This window comes from Clinocottus analis, unplaced genomic scaffold (assembly GCF_023055335.1).
Source record: "Clinocottus analis isolate CAN_PGR_092001 unplaced genomic scaffold, fCliAna1.0.p SCAF_38, whole genome shotgun sequence".
Taxonomy (NCBI): Eukaryota; Metazoa; Chordata; class Actinopteri; order Perciformes; family Cottidae; genus Clinocottus; species Clinocottus analis.
The window spans coordinates 1198206-1210795 of record NW_027176131.1 but is presented as its reverse complement, the minus strand read 5'-3'; the positions used below and the strand labels follow the sequence as shown (position 1 = coordinate 1210795).

At 43.4% G+C, this 12590-nt stretch overlaps 2 protein-coding genes across 2 annotated transcripts; both read left to right on the top strand.

Annotated features, from left to right (window-relative positions):
- The first annotated feature begins 1934 nt into the window (after positions 1-1934).
- On the top strand, positions 1935-4269 carry LOC137799746 (alpha-1,3-mannosyl-glycoprotein 4-beta-N-acetylglucosaminyltransferase C-like). Its single transcript, XM_068596556.1, has 3 exons — positions 1935-2065; positions 2605-2752; positions 2832-4269. Exons 1-3 carry the CDS (start codon positions 1946-1948, stop codon positions 3989-3991), a joined length of 1428 nt encoding a protein of 475 aa, XP_068452657.1. The 5' UTR covers positions 1935-1945; the 3' UTR covers positions 3992-4269.
- Positions 4270-6112: 1843 nt separating this feature from the next.
- On the top strand, positions 6113-11735 carry rnf141 (ring finger protein 141). Its single transcript, XM_068596594.1, has 6 exons — positions 6113-6205; positions 7470-7679; positions 8203-8311; positions 8818-8999; positions 9510-9617; positions 9853-11735. Exons 2-6 carry the CDS (start codon positions 7543-7545, stop codon positions 10001-10003), a joined length of 687 nt encoding a protein of 228 aa, XP_068452695.1. The 5' UTR covers positions 6113-6205; positions 7470-7542; the 3' UTR covers positions 10004-11735.
- The last annotated feature ends 855 nt before the right edge of the window (positions 11736-12590 follow it).

Genomic DNA, 12590 nt, shown 5'->3' with positions numbered 1-12590 from the left:
GCCTCGTTAGATATTCATGTGTCGATATCTGATTCTGCAAATAATGGATGTGTGTGTCTGTGTGAGTGTGAGTGTGTGTCTGTGTGAGTGTGAGTGTGTGTCTGTGTGTCTGTGTGAGTGTGTGTCTGTGTGAGTGTGAGTGTGTGTCTGTGTGAGTGTGTGTGTGTGTGTCTGTGTGAGTGTGTGTGTGAGTGTGAGTGTGTGTCTGTGTGAGTGTGTGTCTGTGTGAGTGCGGGTGTGTGTGTGTGTGTGAGTGTGAGTGTGTGTCTGTGTGTGTGTGTGTGTGTGTGTCTGTGTGAGTGTGAGTGTGTGAAAGTGTGGGTATGTCTGTATGTGTGTGTGTGTCTGTGAGTTAGTGTGTGAGTGTGTGTCTGTATGTGTGTGTGTCTGTGTGAGTGTGATTGTGTGACATTGTGTGTCTGTGTGTGAGTGTGTGAAAGTTTGTGTGTGTCTAGGTGTCTGTTTGTGAGTGAGTGTGTGTATGTGTGTGAGTGTGTGTCTGTGTGTGTTTCTGTGTGTATGTCTGTGTGAGCGTGTGTGTGAAAGTGTTTGTGCAAGTGTGTGTGTGTGTGTGTGTGTGTGTGTCTCATATTGGCTCACATCCCTCGTTGTGTCTCTCAGGTGAAGCTTTTGTCTTCTCTCCTCCAGACGATAACAACTAATAATATGAACTTCTTTATTGAGTTATTTAACTCGAGCCGACCTCCACCATCACTGTCACTGTGGAGGAGGAGGAGGAAGAAGATGAGGAGGAGGAGGAGGAAGAGGAGGTAGAGGAGGAGGAGGAGGAAGAGGAGGTAGAGGAGGAGGAGGAGGAGGAGGAGGAGGAGGAGGAGGTAGAAGAGGAGGAGGAAGAGGAGGAGGAGGAGGAGGAGGAGGAGGAGAGGCAGAAGGAGAGGCAGGAGGAGGAGGAGGCTCAGGGTTGAAAAGCTTCTCCTTCTGGTGTTACGCAGACATCAGAATTGGGCAGCGTGTCGTGGGATCGTTTCTTAGATGAGCTGCCAAATAGGACGCGCGGTTGTTGTTTTGTTTTTATCTTAAAACTCTGTCAACACGAGGAGTAAACATCTGGATCACCGGAGCGCTCCGATGATGGAGCGTCAGGAATCGGCCTCGGCGCCTCGACGTTCAGCGACTTCTGAGAGTTTTAGAATCTTTTCGTTCATTTTTAGTTTCTGCTGCATTCTGTATTCTGGCGGTTGACTCCTTCAGCTCTCATCGAGGCCGGCGAATAAACACGCTGCGTTCACAACGAAAAGAAGCGAGACAAGAAGTGGAGAGCAGAACTTGTGATCATTTCAATGGTGGAGATTTTTCTTTTTTTTTACCGTTTTTTTGTCTTTTTCTTTACCGTTTTTTTTTTTTTTACCGTTTTTTTTTTTACCGTTTTTTTCAGATCTTTTTTTTTTTTTTTTTAGACGTTTTTTTAGGGTTTTTTTCAGATCTTTTTTTTTTTTTTTTTTTTAGACGTTTTTTTTTTACCGTTGTTTTTCAGATCTTTTTTTTTTTGGACCTTTTTTTTCGGACAGTTTTTTTTTTTTCAGACAGTTTTTTTTTTAAAGCGTTTTTTTTTTTACACCGTTTCTTTTTTAGACTTTTTTTTAGACGTTTTTTTTACGGAGGTAAACCACAGAGATAAGCCACGCCCACTTTTCCGGTGCGATTGACGCAAATGAACCGGCATAAAGTGGAGCGAGTTCAAGCTTTTGGTGTGAAAACTGAGCAAGAAGGGACGTTGCTCAACGTTTAAACGGGCAACTTGTTGCCAGAACAACTTCATACGGTCAATGTCCTGCTTCTGTTCTGAGGTTTTTAATTTGATCTTTTAGACGACGACAGAATTCCAGAAAATGGTGAAAATGTTTAATCTCACCAAACATGATTTGCATATTTCAGTTTTGAGGCCCGACTCTTCCTCTGTGTTTCCTCAGCGACCTTCAAGCTCATGTGGAAGGTCACGGACACGATGCGCTGTTTCAGGAAACGGTCCATGTTCCCCTTCCTCGGCTTCCTCATCACCTTCCTCCTCTTCTTCAACCTCTACATGGACGATGGCTTCGTGCTGGTGAGACTGTGTACTTCTACTCCTACATGTTGTACTTCTGTTGTACTTCTGTTGTACTTTGCTTCACTACATTTATTTGACAGCTTTAGTTACTTTAGAAATGAAGTTTTTTGAAGTGCAAGTTAAAAGGATTAATCAAATGATCATGAACATTTCTGTTATTGTGTGTGTGTGTGTGTGTGTGTGTGTGTGTGTGTGTGTGTGTGTGTGTGTGTGTCATTGACATTGTTTCGATGTCGTTTTGGAGTTTTTTATGTATCTTTTTATTAATTTGATGTATTTATTAAATATTAGTCCTTAGTTTGAAATGACCTTTCACCTTCTGCAGCAGAAATAATCCAGCTATTTTATTAATAATCTAATAATTTATTACATAACAGCAGAACAGTCACAGAGGACGTTTCCCTCTTGATACTTAAGCACTAATACTACAATGAAGTCACATTTTTACTGGTTCCAGAGTACTTCCACCGTGTTGTATTAGTACTTTTAGTCCACTACAGCAGCTGAACTCTTCCTCTTCCTCCTCTTCCTCGCAGGAGGCTGAGAAACGTCCGGCGGGCGAGGCGCTGACGCAGCCCGTCGCCTCCGAGCGCTTCGTCCACGCCTCGGCGGACCCGTCCAACTCCTCGGGCAGCATCAACGTGTCGTACCGCTACCTGGCCGGGACGCCGCTGCCGCGCAAAAGTAAGTTCCCGCCGACGGCGCCGACGTTATTTCCTGACAAAGTAAAAGTTGACTGAACAAAAGCGCTTCCTGCCCACAGAGTACCTCACCATCGGGCTGTCGTCCGTCAAGAGGAAGAAGGGGAACTACCTCCTGGAGACCATCAAGTCCATCTTCGACCAGTCCAGCTACGAGGAGCTCAAGGAGCTGGTGGTGGTGGTCCACCTGGCGGACTTCGACCTGGCCTGGTGCCAGAACCTGGTGCAGGAGATCACCAGGAAGTTCGCCCACCACGTCATCGCCGGGCGGCTGCTGGTGATCCAGGCCCCCGAGGAGCACTACCCGTCCCTGGACGGGCTGAAGAGGAACTACGACGACCCGGAGGACCGCGTGCGGTTCCGCTCCAAGCAGAACGTGGACTACGCCTTCCTGCTCAACTTCTGCACCAACCTGTCGCACTTCTACGTGATGCTGGAGGACGACGTGCGCTGCGCCCGCAACTTCCTGACGGCGCTGAAGAAGGTGATCGCCTCCAGGGAGGGATCCTACTGGGTGATGCTGGAGTTCTCCAAGCTGGGCTACATCGGGAAGCTGTACCACTCCAGGGACCTGCCGCGCCTGGCCCACTTCCTGCTCATGTTCTACCAGGAGATGCCCTGCGACTGGCTGCTCATCCACTTCCGGGGCCTGCTGGCCCAGAAGGACGTGATCCGCTTCAAGCCCTCGCTGTTCCAGCACATGGGCTACTACTCCTCCTACAAGGGCGCCGAGAACAAGCTGAAGGACGACGACTTCGAGGAGGACTCGGCGGACGTCCCCGACAACCCGCCCGCCAGCGTGTACACCAACATCAACGTGTTCGAGGGCTACGACGCCGCCAGGGCCTACAGCGCCGTGGACGAGTACTTCTGGGGGAAGCCGCCGTGCACGGGCGACTTCTTCCTGGTCATCTTCGACAAGTCGGCCAAGATCCGGCGGATCAAGGTGGTGACGGGCACGGAGGAGCGGCGGAGCGACGTGCTGCTGCACGGGGCGCTGGAGGTGGGCCGCAGGGCCGTGGACACCAAGCAGGGCCGGCAGTGCTCCTCCTACATCACGCTGGGCGAGTTCAGAGGCGGCAGCGTGGAGGTGGACGGCGTGGACCGCAAGGTCGGCTTCGACGTGGAGTGCGTGCGCGTGGTGGTCACCGCCGGGCAGAAGGAGTGGCTCATCATCAGGACGGTCGGGTTATGGACGGCGCAGCCCGCCAGCCAGTTTTAACACAAAGGAACAGAGTCTTGTACTGCGATTATTTGTTTTTTATTTAGGGATGCGAGTTCATCTCGGACTTCTTCTGGGAAACTTTGTGTTCAATCCATATTTTCTTGGGTTGTCTTCAACGTGAATGTGTGTTTGAAATGACAGGTTGTGTACAGTGTGGAGCCTTTATACAAATGTTCTTTTTCCTAAATCCAAATATAAAATTCTTCCTACACGGCTGCTTTCTCACAATCTATTGAAAAATAAAAAATAAAATAAGTAATTTTTGCCTTTCTGAACCGAACGACACAGTTTTTTGACTGAAACTTCTTCCTAACAGGACAAGACTTTGTTTTATTGTGATGTTTGTTGCAGGTTCTGATTCTTTAGGTCCTAATCTTTCCAAAAAGGTGTCTTATTGACGCTCCAGGAGGCTTTTTGGGGAATCTGGCTCATATCATGCTTTTTTGCAGATATACATTTTTTTTCTAAGACTTTGCTGAACAAATACATCCAATAAACACAAGTATTGGAATTAATTTGGGGTTCCTACAACGACTCAAACAGGGAAAAGAGGTCTAGAGACAAAACTGGTTCCACAGTTTTCTACGGGTTAAAGGGCCGGTACGCTTTTATAACCTGGTTCATCCATCAGTGATAAAAAACTATATAAAATCTGGACTTTTTCTTTTAGTGAACGTTATGCTTTCCAGACTTAATCAATCGCTTCTTTAAGGGTGAAGAAGAAAGGAAGAGGAGGAGGAGGAGGAGGAGGAAGAGGAGGAGGAGGGGCAGGAGGGGGGTGTTCAGCTCTGCATCTGAAATCAAACACAATCTGAATACAGACATGAAAGAGGGGAAAGGAAATCCAGAGGAGGGAAAGTTTAAATGGCTCATTAGACTTTCTTCATGTGTGATTCTGTCAGGACTTGTGAGCTGAGCTGCAGCCTCAGGATCAGATGTATGAATATAAATATAAAAGAAGTTTCTCCTGCTCCGGAAAACACGAGAAAAAAATTAAAATGAGTCAAATGTGTTATAATCATCAATCAGGTGCACGACTTGAGATGAATGACTTGATAGTTAAAGAACTGGAGGAACTTGAACTCTTGCATAAAACGTCCTCCTCAGATCTTTATTTCACATTTCATGTTCTGAACAGATTCAGTCTGTTCACTTTTATCAGCAGGTGTCTCTGTTTCCTTTTCCTTTGTTGCCATCTGCTGGAGAATCAATGATGACACACAAACGCCTCATTGATCAGCAACTGAACCACAAAACTCTGGAAAAAATGACTTGATGTAAGATATATATCTTCAATCTGGGTTTGAACGTGTAAAAACAAAACTTCATATAAACTATTGTAAATATTCTGAATACCAAGTTAGTTTTAATATTGCATCATCAAATACAACAGTTTATAAGTAATAATTTCCTGTTCATGTCTGAATAGAATGTTTGCTATTAACATATTATACGGTATTAGAACATTTATGTTTATTAAAATTAAGTTAAATCTGATGAAAGAGACAGGTTGTTATTTTTTTATGGCAGGTATTATGTTTCCAACTTTAATTTAATTAACCTATTGTGTTAACTTCAAACAGAAAATCTCTGCGTTTAAACTTGTCAATAAAGGAAATATATACACAGATTAATTTACCCAAAACTTAAAGTTAAAAAAGGGTTTTTACTACTTTTTTTAAAACTTGAATTCAACCCAAACCTATCACTAATAATAAAAATAATAACATGTTAAAAAAAATAAAAATAATAATAATAATAACGTTGTGGTGATAATAATAATTATAAAGTTTAAACTAGTTTTAAATTATATGAATAAAGAAATTGTATTGATGGACATTAAATCAGATTAATCATCATCATGATATTTACAGTCAAAGGTAAAGTAAGAACACAAATCACATAAAATGATCTTTAAATCTTAAGACAGTCATAATTCATCCTTCACTTTTAGTTTTTGGGGATTGAGACGAGATTTAAAAGAAAAACGTCCACGCTGTAAAATGTAGGCGTTAACTACCTCCACCAGGTGGCGGTAGTGCGACATAAAGGATGCAAACTGCAAAGTCTAAACCCCAAAGGAAGAGGAGGAAGAATCTTAAACGACGTCATCAAACCGCGACCGTGTTGTGTCAACACAGACGAAAGCTAACAGCGCGGAGTGAAGTTTCCGCTGCGTCTCTTCTCGTCTCGGACGTTGTCAAGTGTTTGGTAAGAAAATAAGATGTTTGATTTTCTCCTCTCGTGTCACGAGAGAAGATATTTTATTTATCGATCATCTTTGTTGGCTTCATTTCGTGGTTATTTACGTGTAAAGCGACGCTAGCTGTCGTTAGCAAACTGCTGTTGAAGTATTAACCGCTAGCCAGTCGTGTTTGAGTTGAGGTTGGTGCATTATTTCTAACGGTGAATATGTTTTTAATTAGTTTTTATAAACCACGGTGACATGAACGATATTTAACGTCGGCTGGTTTAACAGCAGAATGATCCTGAAAAACGTGATAATGGTTATTTATCTGAGTTTCCAATGATTTCGATGTTGGTTAGATGCTACATTAAGTATTACACGTTACTTTAAGGACAGGATTTGTTTGTTTTTTTGTTTGTCCACGTCATTGGCATTTCTTAATTGCCTCAAAGAATTTCTCTTTCACTTGAGTTTTTCGCCTAAATAGCTTCTTTAGCGCTGAAGGGGTTGGTCGATTAATTGATTAGTCAATCACAGAAGAAGTTTTTTTTTTTTACTATTTTGAGTCGATTTTCAAGCAAAAAAAAAAAGAAGCAAAACCTCTCCAATATTGGGCTATTCCATCATCTAAAGTGAGAAGATGTCCTGCTTGTCTTTGTCATACATTAGTGGAAGATAAATGTTTTGGGGGTATTTAGACTGTTGGTCAAACAATATGCATGTTGAAGATGTCTGGGTTGGCTCTGTGAAGTTGTGGTCAAGTTTGCTCAATTGGAAAAAGATAATTGTCAGATTTATCGATAATGAAAATAATTGCTAGTTGCACTGTTGCTTTTTTCTATTTAACTGGCTTCATACTCAGAAATATGTCTGTGTACTTTTGTTCTGCGGCTGGTTTTCAGCGGTTTGGTTCGGCCCCTTAGCTCCAAATGTTATTGCTCTAAAGTGTCAAATCAAGTCATCGTCTTTTACTTCTACAGCCCAAAATCCCAAATCAGCCTCGAGAGGCTTTACGGCTAACACACAACCCCCTGAGACCTTTAACCTTCGTCCTTTAAGCACAAGATTGGTGCTTTGCTCCCCGGCCCCGCCCTGTTTAAAGTGTCACTGAACCCCCCACGTAGATATATACATGATGATTAAAAACAAAGTGGCCTGCACAGAGAATTGATCTCAAACTCATGAAGCAACTTAACTTTTCGGGTTAACTGGAACTTTGAGCCAAAGTCTAATCTCCCGACATTCCTGTTTTACCCCACCAGTTGTTAACGCTTCACTTCCCAACAGGCTCTGCAGAACTGAATGAGGTGCAGCTTCCTGCCAGTGCTGCTTCATACGTGCTGCTGCTGCTGCTGCCAGGATGGGCCAGCAGCTCTCAGGTCAGGCGGTGATGACCCGTCTGCCTGAGAAGCTGGTGAAACACGCCGCCTTGGTGCGTGACAGCGGCTACCTGACCTACGAGGAGTTTCTGGCGAGGGTGTCCGAACTTAACGACGTGTAAGTTTGCAGTCTGTCCCGGGCGTTGATGTCCAGTTGTGTGAACGTACGGCGGCTTTTCTAGCTGCTTTAATGTTGCGTAGGGACGCTGGAATGAAGAGGTCTGCTTTGGAGCAAAAAGTGTTGACTGTTGAGTTTTTTTCAATATTTGAATGATTTGGATTTTTAGGTGATTTCCTTTTTGGTTTCGTTGGTAGACTCTAGTGGCTGAGAGCTAAACTCAGAGCAGCTAGCCTTAGTGCTAGTCCCCCATCCAGGATCTTGTTCCTCATGCTTAAAGTCCTGCTTCCGCTCATTTAATTTCAGCTTCCTAGCTATCAGAGGTCGTAACTGAGAGGAAGAGTTAAAGTGAGTTACAAAAACTCACAGCTAATTGTAGCAAAGTTTCCAAACACCGGTCATTACTTTGTGTGTCTGTGTGTGTGCTTGCATGTGGAGCTGCGTTAATGGAAATATCAGAAACAACAATGCAGAATGTTTCGTGGCGTTAAACCCTCTTGTCTTTCTGCTGGACCTCTCTCAGTACGGCCAAGCTGGCGACTGGACAGCAGAAGCACCTTCTGTTTGAGGTGCAGCCGGGATCCGATGCCACGGCCTTGTGGAAGGTGGCCGTCAGGGTCCTCTGCACCAAGGTGAGACCCGACAACCTGCCCGCACGCACCGCCAGCCAACAGCATCATCTGGCCACACCTTTTCATTTTGAGGGAGAGAAGGACAGCTGACCTTTCTGTTCCAGTTTCAGTGACATCATTTTTTGTTAGGAAACATTTAAGTTCTCACGTCTGCTCAAGATTATAATCAAAGTCTTTCGGGCATCAAGAGATAAGCAGCCTCATCTCAAACTTTCACTCCGTCTCTGAGACTTGTGAGTCAGTATTTTTCATCATGGAGCATAAGAGTGTGTTTGAGGTTATTGCACTTAGAGATATTACATATTGCCCTCAATATTCCAGCTGTACTTCTTGTGATTGATTCCTTTATTTAAAAGGAACACACAGTTATGTTTGTGCAGCACTTGAGTGATAATTTGCCCCGTGTAGGATTGTGACTGTAGCATCAACACACACATTGCTACAGCAGTGTGTCGTGTGCGTGTAAGTCAGTCATGTGATCCTCTTTGCCTCCCCTCCCTCCATAGATCAACAAAGAGACCGGCACGATGGAAGCGTCGCGCATCATGAACCTGTACCAGTTCATCCAGCTGTACCGCGACGTCACCAGCCAGGCTGCAGAGGTTCTGTCTGCAGAGGGCGCCACCGAGGGCCCGTCCGCCCAGCTGCCCTCCACCGAGTCCTGCCAGGCCAGCATGTGGATGGGCAGGTGGGTGCACGCGCAGCAATAGTCAAATTTGCGTTGCCATTTTCTTCTCATTCCCCCACATTGAACACACCGATGGCGGCGAGCCACCACGCTGAGTGCTGGCGAGCCATCGGGGGCAATTTCATGCCGAGTGTCTTGCCCGAGGACACTTTGACTTTGAGAGGAGCCGGGAGTCAAACCGCCCACCGTGTGAATATATTAAGGCAGTTTTAAATGATTTTATTCCTCTTACTCGGTACAGACGTAAGTGCAGCTGGACAACAGTAAAAGGGTTTTTAAATGTCCACGGGCAACTGAAACGATGGACAAACAAGTTATGTTGCAGCTGGTGGAGGATGAGACGATCATTTTCACATTTCCATGCGGTTTCATTCCACAGACATGTATTCTTCTCAGATAAATCATTTAAAATAAGCCATCATGACTCATTCAACATGAGGCAATTTGTTTTAAAGAGCGATACCTTCCTCTTGAGAAGAGAATTCAAACTTCTTCTCTTGTTTGCTACAGAGTGAAGCAGCTGACCGACGAGGAGGAGTGCTGCATCTGCATGGACGGAAAGGCCGACCTCATTCTGCCGTGCGCTCACAGCTTCTGCCAGAAGTGCATTGATAAATGGTGAGATGAGGAGGATGAAGATGGGATTGCAGCTTGAATTAATTTCACTTTATACACTGTTTGTGCAACACTGTCATCGCATTCTTGTGCCTTTTTTGCTCGTGCAATGCCTCTACTTTATATTGTGCCTTATTTTTATTCATTACCTTTTATTGTAACGTGGTTTGTTGGAGGAAACGGCAAAATACGCTTCTCATTGTACAAGTAACTTACAAACTCTCTCTTGTTCCTGCAGGAGCGGGCAGAGCAGGAACTGTCCCATCTGCCGCCTGCAGGTGACCGCCGACAACGAGTCGTGGGTCATGTCCGATTTCCCCACGGAGGACGACATCGCCGGCTACATCCTGAACCTGGCGGACGAGGCGGGGCACCCGCACAGGCCTTAACATGAGCACGCGGAGCCCACCGCGTGACCGAGAGGAGGCCACACCGCACCACGTAGACTTGACGCATTGCAACACAAACACGCCACAAACAGAAGCTTACGATGCAGATGAAACCAGCAGGTTTCCTGCTCCTTTTCGTCTCTTAAGTCCTTTAAAAAACTAAACAAAAAACCCCAGGAGGCTCTTTGTAAGCCAAGTATTGTAGATGTGGTGCTTTATGGGAAGTGTGTGTGATAAAACGTTGTCTGTAGTTGTAGTACGTTATAACAATAAATAATAATTATTCATTTAACACACAGATTATCCAAAAGGGCAGGTTTTACAGTAATGTCTGGGTCAAACTAATCACTACAGGTGAGGAGGAGTTGGCGTGCGTTGGGAACGAGGCACTTTATGATGTGAACCTTTCATGTCACGCGACGGGACGAAGGAGGCCGAGGGTCAGATGGGTTTGACTCAAAATAAATAGGATATTTGTTGATGCTTATTCACTTTCTTTGGGACCGTCGGATGTGAGGGTTGTTGGACGTTGCATCAATCTTCAATCGGACGCTCCTGCAGAAAGGGAATTTGTTCCCCTAAAATGTCGAACTTTTGCAAATCTAACGCACAGAGTTTCCGGTCAGACCGTAAAAGCAACTTTATGTTCCACGCGTGAAGTCGTTCTGGGGTCTGCGCGGCGTCACCCTGCATGTTTATATCCCACGTGACACGTGACACGTGACACACGACACACGCGCTCTGATCCAGTTCAGGAACTGACGTGGAGGCTGGTTCTGGTCTTTTTTTGTGTGTATGGAACTAAATAGTTTTATATGATTTTTAAATGACTCTGCTTGCTGTGGTCTCACTGCTTTCATCAATGCTTTTCTCATCTTTTTTCTTTTTATATATATTGTATTCACCATCATTTTATGAAGGTTATTTTAATCTGGTAGATGTAGAAGTACTGTAGTTCACATGACCCGGGCTCGTCTTTGCTTCGCTCCGTCATGCCGCTGTGGTCCAAGATAACTGAATTTTCGGAGTATTTCTCACATCAAATCATATGCAGCACCTTTTAGTTAAGAGAACGGCGATTTATAAAATGTGAAAATGTTTTATTAGCCTTCAATTGCATCACAATGACGCATTTATATTTGACTGAAATCTAAATGCAGTTATTGTTGCACTAATTTAGCATTTTGTTGTGTGATGTTCAGCGAGATAATCGGTTTCACATTTGACCATGTTTCGCTGTTTTTTTGTTGTTTTTTTCCACTGATGTTGTATGAGCTTTTTCAATTTGCAGAGTAGGCATTTCCTTAATATAATATATATATGTGAGTTCTCTTCATTTAACAGACCATAAACATGTGAAATTTAAGTTGACCAAAAGTCATGATGCACTTTGAAACGTCACTGTAGCTTTCTCTGTGTTCGTGCTCTGCAACGACGGAGGATTTGACTTCTGGGTTGATGAATATGATCTGACGCTGTCATCCTTTTACAGAAGTACAACAACAAAACATATGCAGCAGTAGGAGTTGTTCTTATTGCTGCGTGGTCCAATGTTCAACATGTATAAACATTGTAAGAATAAGATAATGCTCAACTTCCATAGTAGATTACTGTAAAACATGTGAGGCGTGCATTGTATGTGATTTTGCTGAATGGAAGGAGATGTATTCAAATTGAATTCGTACTGTATTGTATTATCCTTAATAAAGAGATACTCACTTTTTGCACTTTACGACTTTGTTACGTTGGATTGAAAGAAGGATGTCTCATCTTTTGAATTGCTTTGTCCTTTATTCATCTAATAATAATAATGCATTTTATTTGTAACGCACATTTTATTCATAAGAATCTCAGAGTGCCTCAGAGCCAATTATAGAATAAATAAATAAAAACATACTCTTAAAAAAAAAGAAATAACTGACAGTGATTCAACACAAAGTCAAAAACACCTTCCTGAATATAAAAATGTTTTATCTAATTAAAATAAAAACATGCAAAGAGAATATTGTACTAGATATATTTTCATGTTCCCATTGTAATAATATGTTTTGTATATGAGTCACTCAATACATGGAAGCTGTTGGACTTAAAACAATAATGTCCATTAAAAAACATCCAATAAAAAGTAGCATGTTATTAACCAGTGCATTCCTATTTTTTGGTATTATAATCACTGGATCACATTAAGATACTGCCTCATAATATATAACGTCAGTATATATATATATATATATATATATATATATATATATATATATATATATATATATATATATATATATATATATATATATATATATATAAACTGCAGGCTCGGTAAGTGGGCCAACTGGTCATCGCGGTGAATCTGAGGACGTCGCAACGTTAAGTGCAAGTCAGTTGAGGAGGAAGAGACGCCATCTTTGCTAACGGTAACTTTCGTCTTTTTACCTCCTCGTGGGTCGCTGAGAGGTCCCCTTCGCCCCGGGAACATGTGAGTGTTACTCACCGAGCTATGTCGCAGTACCGAGGCTAAACAAACGGCTTGTTGGTATCATCATGGCGGGTTTGGCGTCTTCTTAGCTACTTAGCTGGTTAGCTAATGCTA